At 31.9% G+C, this 12,360-nt stretch overlaps 1 protein-coding gene across 1 annotated transcript in view; it reads left to right on the forward strand.

Annotated features, from left to right (window-relative positions):
- LOC124372821 (ATP-binding cassette sub-family C member 5-like) overlaps window positions 1-9,420 on the forward strand; it is a gene marked incomplete at its 3' end in the record, with an annotated part of 48,481 nt that extends 39,061 nt beyond the window's left edge. Inside the window, exons 8-12 of the mRNA XM_046831226.1 lie at window positions 2,358-2,486; window positions 3,072-3,163; window positions 4,732-4,916; window positions 5,703-5,865; window positions 9,199-9,420. Of these exons, the coding sequence (XP_046687182.1) occupies window positions 2,358-2,486; window positions 3,072-3,163; window positions 4,732-4,916; window positions 5,703-5,865; window positions 9,199-9,420 (791 nt within the window). The remainder of the gene's footprint in view (window positions 1-2,357; window positions 2,487-3,071; window positions 3,164-4,731; window positions 4,917-5,702; window positions 5,866-9,198) is intronic.
- Window positions 9,421-12,360: the final 2,940 nt, after the last annotated feature.

Raw genomic sequence — 12,360 nt, forward strand, 5'->3', positions numbered from 1 at the left:
CAGCCCTTAGCTATGTCAAAGATAGCTGGACTGATATCCACGTTGCTATGAGCAAAGATCTAGAAATAATTCAGTGGTGGTTCACAATGAACCATATGCTTTTTAAGTACGGAAAAAAACAAAATATGTCAATTTCAGTCTCAGAAAAAATTACATTATATTTGAACCTGTTTTCTATAGATGTGCTGACTGTATTTTGAAATCAAGCCAAATCAATAATTGCTTAACAATGGATTGTTCAACGATACAAAAATCGGATATTATAAAATATTTGGGAATACATATGGATAGTGAATTTAATTGGAAAATTCACATATCGAATATTACAAAAAAACTCAATAATATTATAAGAATTTTTTATTTTTTGAGAAACATTTGCAATTTAAAAATACTTAGAATGTTATATTTTGCGCTTGTACAAAGTTGAATTGAATACGGCATATTTCTTTGGGGAAGTGCGTATGATTCAAATTTAAACTCATTACTTATGCAGCAAAAGCACTTTGTCAGATTAATAACCCACAGTCATAGATTTGAACACTCACGACCATTATTTAATCAGCTTAAGATTTTCCCTATTAAGATGTTATTTTATATATAAAGTATTAAAACAATACTATGATTTGATAAATACTACCAACTTAGAAGCAAATGAATACAGCTTAAAACTAAGAAATTCAGGAAATATAAGAGTTCCAAAACCAAACAATACTTTTTTTACTAAATCATTCATTTTTATGTCACCGTGGATTTTTAATAAATTACCTAATAATATAAAAAACTCAAATAACAAATTAGTATTTTTAAAAAAATTGGGAAGGTGGTTGTTTGAACGAGAGGATATAAATTCAGTTTTATGTATTCAGACATAGTAACTGGTTTTTTACCTCACGGCCCATATATATATATATATTTTCAAATAATTTGAAAAATCTAATCTAACTCAAATAAGCAGGTTGATTACAACTATTATTATATTTTGTTTTGATTAAATAATATATTAATTTATATCCTCAAGAGAGATCTAAATTGTTAAATTAAGTTGTTTGCTGATGTTTTTTATGTGTTAAAATATAATAAGGAACCTCCAAACAGGCTTAGCCTTGGAGGCCCTATATTTTCTCATTTATTGTAATAATAGGCCTAAGCGCATTTAGTTGTAGGTTATATTTTAACTATAAATTTAGTTTATAGGTAGTTTGAAGAAGTAATTTTTTATTTCCAGTCTTTTGTAATGGTGCAGTCAGACCTGGCAAGATTTAGGAAATTATAACTCCATTATATAAATTTACCGTTATGTATTGATGTATGTATGTAGCCTGTAAGAAAATGAGAAAATAAATCATTCTTTATTATTCTTTATTCTTTATTACAGTAAACTAGTAATGATTTCTTACTGTGCTAAAATCACTACAAAACATATTAGGTGGCATTTTAAATGTTGTGATTGATACAAAATTATAAAATATATCTTATACTTAATCATTTTAGAGCAACTAAATTAAAATAATATGAAATATTATTTATTTCATTTAAAAATAAAAAAAATTTATTTATTTTGGATGTATTAAAATTACTTGTGAAAATTTTTTCCTGTATTTTGTAAGGGCTTATATTTAAAAATGTTTTATGACCTTTTATATTTATTTTATTTTCTAACTACAGTACAGTTTTAAAATTAAAATATTTTATTTGCAATCCTAAGGTTTTTGAGAGTATGAAAAAAAAAACATTATACTCTTGTACATATTTACTATGTTTTACCAGTTATGATAAAAAAACTTACAAAATGACTGTCACTACTTTTTTACTTGCTGAACATTTTTTTAAGTATTTGTCGCTTTAAAATGCAAAAGAAATATGCTCTAGTACAAACAGTGAGATTTTTGTGCTCGGACAGCATACGGACATTGTGTGCCCCGACCTTTAGCCATTTCTTAGTTTTGATTTTGATAAATAACATAAATTCCAATGTGGCAGCTTAGAAGGTATACAGTATAGTTTGAATCAGTTCAAATATACCACACCTATCAGGAGATTTACAAGCCACCCTAGATCCAATATTACTGATAATCTTGGCAACACCAACAAGGATGATAGTTCAGACAGGAAGTGAATCAATTCAGAGAAATGTTGTATTGCAGCTGTTGCTTTTAACCCTCAGAATACCAAGTGCTTATTGAGTGGGTGGTAAAGTCAGTGCCAAGCATTATTTGCAGGTCATATTTTTTTATTACCTAGGATATAAGTAAGCTATAATATACCTAACCTCAAAAGGTTAATACAATTTTGCGAGATGATCAATTAATATTTCATTGACATGACAAGTCATATGTTCACTTGTGTTGTGTTGGCAGGGTGGCTGTCAGAGACCTAAAGAGGCTGGAGAACACGTCACGATCTCCTATCTTCAGTTCTGTGTCTGCAACCGTGCAGGGCCTCAGCACCATCCATGCCTTCAACAAAGAGAACGACTTTATCAGCAAGTGAGTGTCATTCTATAACCATGGCAAATATAGTGAGAAAAGATCAAATGTTGCGATATTTTATCATTAGTACAATTTTAGTGTTGTAAATTGTAACTATTTTAATAAGATACTACCTGTTACAAAGCAGTTTGACACACAATTTAGTAATTCACGGTTGGATTTTCCACAACAAATGCACTTAAAGTTTTATTTTATACAATGTATATTTTAAAAGCATGAAGTTGTTTGTGTCACACTGTGTGACTTGTTCAGTTTTTTTTATTGTGTGGTACTGGATAAAACATTTTTTTCATCTGGAATGTAATTCATTAAATTCTTATTTAATGAATTTTCTCATAAAATGAGTATAAATTGATAAAGTGTAAGAGATCTGAACTTATTTTTAAATGAGCAAATTAATTGCCTTCATTGGTGTGGTCATTAAGTTTTGCAAAAACCAGCACGGTTACATTAACCTTAGTTGGTTAGATATGAACTCATCTTTTTCTCTATCCATTCGCTGGCTTTATCAATGTAAATCAGAAAAAGGAAAACGATAGTTGTTAGTGATGGTAACTACGAGAATGCAATATTTATTTTCAGATTCACCAACACCTTTGATCTGAATTCAACCTGTTTGTACATGTCGACATCAGCTATCAGGTGGCTGGCCCTCAGGGTTGATACATTATCAGGTATGTTTGCTACAATACGCTATCATAACTCTCATTTCCTAAATTATCTAATTGTAGCAAGTAGAATGTGTTATGCCGAAAGAAAAAAAGAGTGTCCTTATCCAAGATTTTGGGATAACAACTACAATAATATATTTTTGTTGGTATTTTTGTCCCTACTACTTAGTCCATATCATATTACCAATCACAAGCAAAAATAAACTAAAAAACTAACATTTTATCCTTTTTTTAAAATTGTAATCAGCTATGATGCAGTAATTTCAATTGTTCTAGTATAGGCAGTTTTCTTGTGCGATCTATATGAGGCAGTTGGAACTATTTCAAGCAATCATTACCTTTTTGTTATTACTACATATTTTGTTTGTTTCATTCAGCTAGCTTTTTTAACTAAACAGATAATTTATATCAGTGTATGCTCCTGTTTAAAATTGTTTAGGTTTATGTTGTTTTCCATTACATTCCATTAACAGTGTTAAAATATCACTGTTTAGTCTATACAGATTATAGTATGAGACTAAATATTTTTTTAGTAAGTGTAAAAAAGCATGCCAAAAGTGTTGTAGTTGGGTTATCTTTGAAGATCTAATTATGAAAGATTTGTTTTTATTTTATATCAACTAAATTATTATAAAACAACAGTAATTTAATAAGTTTTCATTTTATACATATATCTATTTACAATATTTTAAAATGTAATCTTGAAAAAAAAACTGCAAATAACAATGACAAAGCACTCATGGTATCATTGAGTGTAGGCTTGTTAATTCCCGCAGCTGACACAGATGGGCTGACTAAAACTTCCTTGTTGGGTGGTTAAACAACACATTTAAAGTTATATTGTAGCTCTAGTAATTTGTTGTGTGAATACACTTTTAAAAATACTATGGCACTTATGAACTAAGCTATCTCGTACTATGCTCAGGAATATGCTATCCACTTCTGCCTGGTTTATACCTTCCAGTTGAACCTACACTGGGTGCAGCAAAAACCAACGTGTGACACATCTGGTTGTCCAGGAGTGACACATCACTAACTGCGAAAATTGAGAAATATTGATGTGTAAGGTAGATTGGTAGGGCTAGTCTACTGCAAGAGATGACTGTTGGAGTTGGAGGGTCCCTAAGTGTTAAAGGCAGTTGCTTGCCTAAACATAAGGGCATACCACTTCCTGCCCGCTTTGACTGGAGAGGCTGGTATAAAGCTGGCCTCTGCTTCTTCCAAGCAGATATAACTGAGTTTAATGCTCAAAATCCTTCCCCCATGGATCTCGATAGGAGGTGGCCTCTACCCCCAGCCTTACCCATCCAGAATGCCCTGCCTGATAATCCGGAAGCAGCGCAAAGATACTTTTAGCTCTAAGTGCATTTTCTAAGCTTGTTGTTCTAAGAGAACATAAAGAGATATATGCTATTATAGATGCATTTGCAATTATAATTATTAAACGTACATTTTTTCTATAACAAAATTTCAATAACAATATCAGGATTGTTATTGAGTATGTGAAGAAATATGGAATGTCAGAATAATAGTCAATTTTAGAGTGACATTAAAACTGTTGATGTTTGCAGCGGTGATCACGTTGATAACAGCGTTCTTGTCAGTTCTGCTGCACAACCAAGTAGCACCTGCGATGATGGGGCTGGCCATAGCGTATGCTGCCTCCATCAGCGGTATCTTCCAATACGTGATCAGGATGGTGGCTGAAGCAGAGACGAGATTCATCTCGGTCGAGCGCATCACCTCGTACCTCGAGGTAATTGTTGGTCTAAGACATTTCAGATGGCAATTCTATGGAATTGGTTGTGTCTAAAGCCTCTTTTTGCTACAAGTCTACCGTAGTATTTGGCTTTATGTTTATTGTCAGTTCAGTATTGAGAACACATTAAGCAAAAATGATATACGTGTTGTAACCAGCTATTTGACGATCTTAAATACTGGAAGCAGGATATCTAGCGACCGAAATAATTGGGAATAGTCAGGGAGTTTTAACAATGTGGAGAAAGTCATGGAAATATCAAGGATTGATTGGGAATTGTTCAGCTATTCTTGTTGGGTGTATACCAGTTGCAAGAATCCCGAAAAAGTCATATACTATAAATATAATTTTTTAGGGCATTGTAATAATAGCTAGTGATGTGTCGTTGGCAAATCTCAAATCAATCGAATTTGTATAATCCGTGTCACCGCATCATTAATTCGTGTATGAAAACCCGTAAATAGATAACCTAACTAACAAATTATTCTAGTTCAGTAACATGTACATGCATCACGAGTCTGATGCATATATTCACTGATCGGCAGTACGTGAGTTACGGACCACTAAATCGTATTTATTGTTATACTTTGTATATGAAAATACACACACACACATATATTTATATATAAAACCAACCTAATCCTAGAGGATACATTTTTAAACAACTTAAATTTTATTAGATTAATCTTATAATTATTTTAAGCAGAACTGTCTTGCTTAGTTATTATGTTATCATTAATGGCCTCTGAAATAATTGAGCCTTATGGATAAAATTGTAACCAGAGCCTGAAGGTGGAAGGTGGTAATGGACCGAAAGGCAAGCCATGGGAAGGTTGGCCGCAGAGAGGCAACGTGCACTTCAACAAGGTGTGTCTGCAGTACCGCAGCTCCTTGCCAACAGTGCTGCATGAAGTAACCTTCAAGGTCAAAGACTGTGAGAAACTGGGTAAGCTTTAAACATAACAATATTATGTTTGGTGCTTACGTTTATGTTATTTGTCCGTAGAAAAAACCCTAACTGATTGGTTTGACAAGTTCAGGTCCAATAACGTGTGTTATACACAACCTGTATAATGTTGCTACTTGTGCGCCTGTGTCAAATTTATATGTTTATGCTGGTTAATTTTTCTGTATTGCCTGAGTGTTAGGCCAAAGCCTATCACTCAAGGGGTGGATAAATGTTTATTTCTGTCTATCCACACAACTGAATGCAACTATATTGTGTGAGTTCGACAAGTTATCGTTTCCGTGCAAACAGAAGAATAATAATCAATGGAGTTGATAAATTTGTCACATGGTAGTGTCAACACCATCTTTCATAACCATGTACGGAAGATAGATAAATCAGTTGTGGGCGTTCTTCATTATCGTTCGCTCTAATTATGGCACATTCTGTCATCTCACATTCAAAATTTGTTTTTTTAAAAACGTTCACGATGACGGTTTTTTTCCAGATATTTGCCTTTGAATTTTCCAATTAATAATGGCAAAAACATGATCTCTTTTTTCATTAAATATTATGTATTTGTCATTAAATATCTCAACATAATGACAAATGTATGTAGACTTTGCATACAATCAGTTTTTTAACGTGTGTTGTGGTCCCATGTTGGCTGTGTCATATTGCTCCAAATCTGTGTTTAAATAATGGTCAAACTTCCAATTCCTACGTCGATGTGTCTTATGCTGCGGAAATTGTCTGTAGTGTTGTTGGAAGTATACTGAGTGTTAGTGAAAGTACATGTTATATGTCACTAGCACTAGGTATATTTATCTCAGGTTTTAAGTAGGTTAAATGATAGTTCAAATTGAATATCACTGTATTGAAGGCTCTGATAAATATGGTTATTTATATCAGGATAAAGTTCACAAATGTTCACTGGGTTCTCATCAATCACATTGATTTTAATAAATTTTGAAATGTAATATTCTTTGAGCTAAAGCTTATTTTCTTTACTTACCACACTTCTTCGCAGATGGGATAGTCAATGATATTAAAACAAAGCAAATCACTTTGATGTCAATTTATTTTGATGTGATACAAACAACTAATTGTATCCACTTTGCTTTGTAGTTAATTTATTCACTAAAACAATATCCCATCGCCTAGTTATAACTTTTAATGCTCTATTGCACAATTCCGTATTGCATCACTACCAGGTGGATCTACACGAGTACACGTCCTCCCTGCTTCAGCTCTCAAGACAGAAGAAAGATTCTCTCGCCAAAACCCCACGTATCGGCTCAAACAATGCTCATCCCCCTCTCCCGTTCAAATCAGCGTCTTCACGATTGAATATAATTTAATTCTTTTCTCATAATTATCGAATTTTATCACGTTCACTATAATTGATCAATTTAAGTCTTTCTATTTTCTTTTATTATTTTTCTATCGCTTTTTATTTAAATTTTTGCAACAAGTGCTTTCTGATGTCATCAATACGCAAGTCATTTCATCCCACAATTGGCTTTTTTACGTAATTTTATTTGGTACTTTTTAAAAACGAATTTTGGTTATGTTTAACTCATTTTAATTATTTGAATTTGTTCCCGTATAAAGTTTAACATATTTCTCCATTGTTAATTAAATAAATCTCAATTCCGATAACATGTGATTTACTTACGTCACAGACTGCTAATTCACCACAAACATTTAAATGTCGTAATTTGACCTGTCAAAAATTTGCAATTTTGCACAAAAAATTATTTTGATATGTTTTTTCAATGTTTTTCCATGTACCCCAATTAGTACCTAAAAACTAATTTACTTTAAATACCAAGCAATCATTTATTATGGTATTTTTGTAACCACAGGATCACATTTAACAAACCACCAAGACAGCCAAGCAATAAAAACGAAATGAAATGCATTGCAAATGTGTACACCCCATCAGGAGCTGTACGAAAGCTCGGTGTGTACCCATTTGAGTACACGACGACAGCTATGAAAGTTTTGCTTGTACCTGATGAGGTACACTTCATCATGAACTTGTTAAAGGCTTTATTAATCTATGTTGTGTTGTTCATAAAATTTCATGTAGATGAAGCTAAGTCTACATTTGTGAATTAAAATGTTTAATACCCACACTAATTTTTGAACACATGTGGCAACCGTATAACATCAGTATATTGAAAAATGTGACACCAGAACACGCTTACTAACCAAACATGCAATATAATTCAATAAGAAATTTGCAATAAAGTACCTGCAGATATCTATCAGATTATCGAAATCCTGGCAGACTTTGATATACAGAACCAGTATTGTTCATGATTGGTCATATTGATCAGTGAATGGTTTGACTTCAGTAAATCGTGATAAAGCTTTGCCCAATTCACTCAACCGAAAGTGCATTAGGTCCTGTCAGTTTTGGTCTAACATATAGGTATATGTTAGATATTTGTTAGATAACAAAGTTTAATTTTTTTTAAAAAATTTCCTCTTTGTTTAACAGTTATTATATGCCATATTGTTTTTTTATTGAAACAATTTTGTGTTATTTTGTTTTCCATAACACTACCAGTTGCAAATTCGATCTTACAAATGTGTTATGTTTAAATTTATTAGATTTTTAAAGGTGTATTAGTCAGTTTCAGTGTTGTGTTTTAATTACAATAACAGCTGATTCAAATAACAGCTGTCAAATTATGGGCCATTTAGTTTGCATTGTGTGGTACAAAACCTTCTTGGAAATAAAAAGTTATTTAAACACTTTTTTGTGTTATGTAAAATTTTAATCAAAATAGTGGTTGATTAGCTATGTCATAAAACAAAAATTAAATGGTTGCCATTTTGAAAATATTAAAACTTATTTAAACATATTTGTTCTGATACAATACCTTGTATCATGTACCTGTCTATCAAGTTTTTTAACAATTGTAAATATAATAACAAAGATGAAATTGTTTAAATAAAAAAAACAAAGTGGTGTGTAGCTGCTAAACAAAGTGGAAATTGGAAAAAAAGTATTCCTCAATTTTAGGTTATACATAGAATCTGAAAATGCATAGCCAACTTTTTTGTTACACACCCTGTAATATTTATCTCATTATCATATTTTATTATAATCATAAACATGTTCATAATAACACGGATATTATTTTGTAAAAAAATTTGATTATTTCAATGTCATAATGTAGAACGCTGATGATATAGAAACAACAAAATACAGGGTGTAGAATGTGAAGTGATAAGATCTGGGCCATATTTCAGTGTCATTAATTATCTTTCTGTGTTAAAGCCAGTGCTAAAGGGTTTAATGACAATTGCTTGGGACAGGTATCGTGGGCCGCACAGGTTCAGGAAAGAGTTCACTGACCACTGCACTATTCCGGTTAGTGGAGCTGTCTGCTGGAACTGTTGAGATAGACCAGCTCAACATCTCTTCCTTGGATCTCAGCCAACTGCGGACACAACTCACCATCATCCCTCAAGACCCCATGTTGTTCTCAGGCACCATTAGGTACACATACCTATCATTATCCTTTTTTAATATTTACAGTGTCTGAATATTACATTAAACATATTGTAATATTACAAATATTACTATGTGTAGGTTATTTTGTAAAGTAACCAATAATTATAATTAATGAAATAATTTAATTATATGATGCTATTAATACATTACACTATGCATTGTAGTTGTATTTTTCTCTAAACATGTGATAGAAAATCTGTTTTGAATAGTAAAATTTTCAACGGAATGCAACAAATTAAATAAAAAAACGAAGGAAAAAGGCAAATAATAACTTGAAAGCATATTTTTATGTATGTATAATTCAATTCCATTTTCTTACTTCATCAAAGCAGAAGTGTACATGAATGTGTGAAAAAAAAAACTTACTCTAATGTATACAATATATGATTGTGTATAAGATAGCAGAAACATTAATACTTTATTTAAAAACATTAGTAAACCATCAACCCACCAGACAAAAATTCCTCTAATCAATAGTCTTTCCAGTTAGAAAATGGTTTTAATTTTCTTTTTAAATATGTTTTGGTTTTCCTATGGTGTTTTTAACCCAATGGCACATGTTAAAAAAAACTTAATTCCTCCATGACGATCTATAATAAGCTGATTGCTGACTGTTTCTTCTGTAATAGACAATAGACAACTTTATTAACCGTTTAACAATCAGCATATATGTAATAGGTTTAGTCAGTAGAGGCCTAAAAAACAAACATGGCTAAACTTGTGGGAAACTCCCCATTTTGGGTAATTGGTCTAAATTTGCCCCTTAATATTAATTATCAACTGATAAATGTACAATCCGTTAAAAAGTAGCAAATCCCAATGATTGGACATGTTCTTTTTATAGAATCCTGAAAACCTAATTTTAATATTAGCTAATTTTAATACATTTACTGCTTTCTAGACGTAAATTTGTATAAATTAATCAGGGTCCCCACCCGACCCCGTGAAAACCGTGTGAAACCGGGAATAAGCCGTTGAATTTAGTTCACCGTGAAAAAAACGTTAAATAAGCCGTGAATTTTGTTTACATACCGTGAAAATCTCTACAACTTTTGAATAAATAAAATCAAACACGGGTTGTCGTCAGACGATCATATGGGAAAGTTGACCTTCGCTATTGCAAAGTAAAAAGTAGCACGCAATGTAGGGGATAGACTACGAAGTTTTTGACAGGTGCTGCTATCCTGAGCGATTTTACTGATAATATGGTTTATAAACAAATGAGGAAAAGGAAGGGCCGGTGGGAGATGACGCTTCCGGCTCAAATCACGTGAGGCCTGTCTTTGTCTGTCGCCAGGTTCCGGGCCTTGGCTACGCTACGCGGCTGTAAAACAAGGCATTCTCTGATTGAACGCGAGATTAATAACACAAATTTAAGTTACTTGATAGATTGTCGTTTAATGTAAACACTTTTCGTATTGGAGTTTTATTGTATCAGATATAGTCTATTATTGTTTTCATAAAATAAAAAAAGTATACAAATCCTTAATCTAATGTAAGGAATTATAAATTACATTTTAACTTAATTTCATTCTATTAAATCCCTTATTTTATTTAAATATTAATGAGAAAAATGCTATTCAGTACGATATCTATATCGTTGTGTGTAATGGACTGTTAAACACAATGTAAATAATTATAAAAAATTTTAATTTATGGTGGACAATAAATTGAAATTAATTTTAGGGTCTTTGCGTAAATAAATAGTATTAATAATGTGACGGAGCAGAACTTACACGACGCATATCAATTAACGCAGCGAGGCCATAACTTTATAGGCCTATATAACTGTTTTAATTACCAGTAAGGTCGTTTGAGAAAACAATTTATATTTTTCATCTCTTTAGATATTAAACGGTAGTGATATGCGTTTTCCTTATCAATAATATTTTTTATGATTCCTAAGCTGCATTGGATATTACGAGTGTACACGGTTTAAATCTTTTATGGTGAATGTGTGTTTAAATTGTATAATGTATTAGTAAAATATTACAAATGAAACGTCATGTTTATAAAAACGTTAGAAAAAAAACCATTGCATTTTTTCTAACCAGGAAACAACAAACGTCAAGTAAACTTTGTAGTGTTAAGCTTTATTACTACAAAACTACAAATCGAGGAAAGTCGTCCAAAGTATAATTTTGTCGGGTTCCATACGACTACGTTAACGCTATTAATCATTTCATGCAGATGAAAAATATATCGTACAAGGTTCATTTATTGTAATGTGGTGCAGCGATGTTATGGTAAAAATAACCTTTGTTGTCTAACTGTCAATGAGAGTGGAAGGGGAGGGGTATATCGTGTACTCCACTCCCCCATCCTCGGACAACAGCTGGTTTCATGTCTCAACATGAAAGATTTGTTTTCCCCCAGCTCGGCACTCCAATCTTATTCTTATTGTGAGAATTGAGTTAGATTTCATTTGGTGTGTCAGTTATTACGTCAAATATTTATTAGTTACGAACTGTATTGTGGAAATTTAATTTCTTCTGTCTTGTTGTTTGTTCTTTGTTTGTCCTTCAGAAGAAGCAGTAACCAGTACAGACGAGGTAAGAAAATGTTCATTCATTTAGTTTGTAGCCTCCGGTAGCAGCATTAATAGACACTTCTTTTTCTTGCAAGATAATCAGTTTTATCATCGTGATCACTGATCAGTGGCGGATTGGGCCGTTGGATACAAGGAGGTTTGCAAACTTAACTATAAATAAAACTTTTATAATTATCAAAAAGGCGAGTTCTTGTAAATTTTCGGTAGCGTAATGTAATAATTAAAATTTATTTTATTTTTATATTATATAAAATCTATTTATTTTAAAATTATAGAATCAACCATGTTTAAATTTTAAACCAGATTCTAACAATTTAGGAAAAAGGATTTTGAACTAAAGAAGCCGACGGCGGCACGGAGGGTTGTCAATGCCAGCCATCTCCATTGAGAGAGTATTAATCGTAAATGGTAG

Source organism: Homalodisca vitripennis, unplaced genomic scaffold (genome assembly GCF_021130785.1).
Source record: "Homalodisca vitripennis isolate AUS2020 unplaced genomic scaffold, UT_GWSS_2.1 ScUCBcl_4125;HRSCAF=10110, whole genome shotgun sequence".
NCBI classification, from domain to species: domain Eukaryota; kingdom Metazoa; phylum Arthropoda; class Insecta; order Hemiptera; family Cicadellidae; genus Homalodisca; species Homalodisca vitripennis.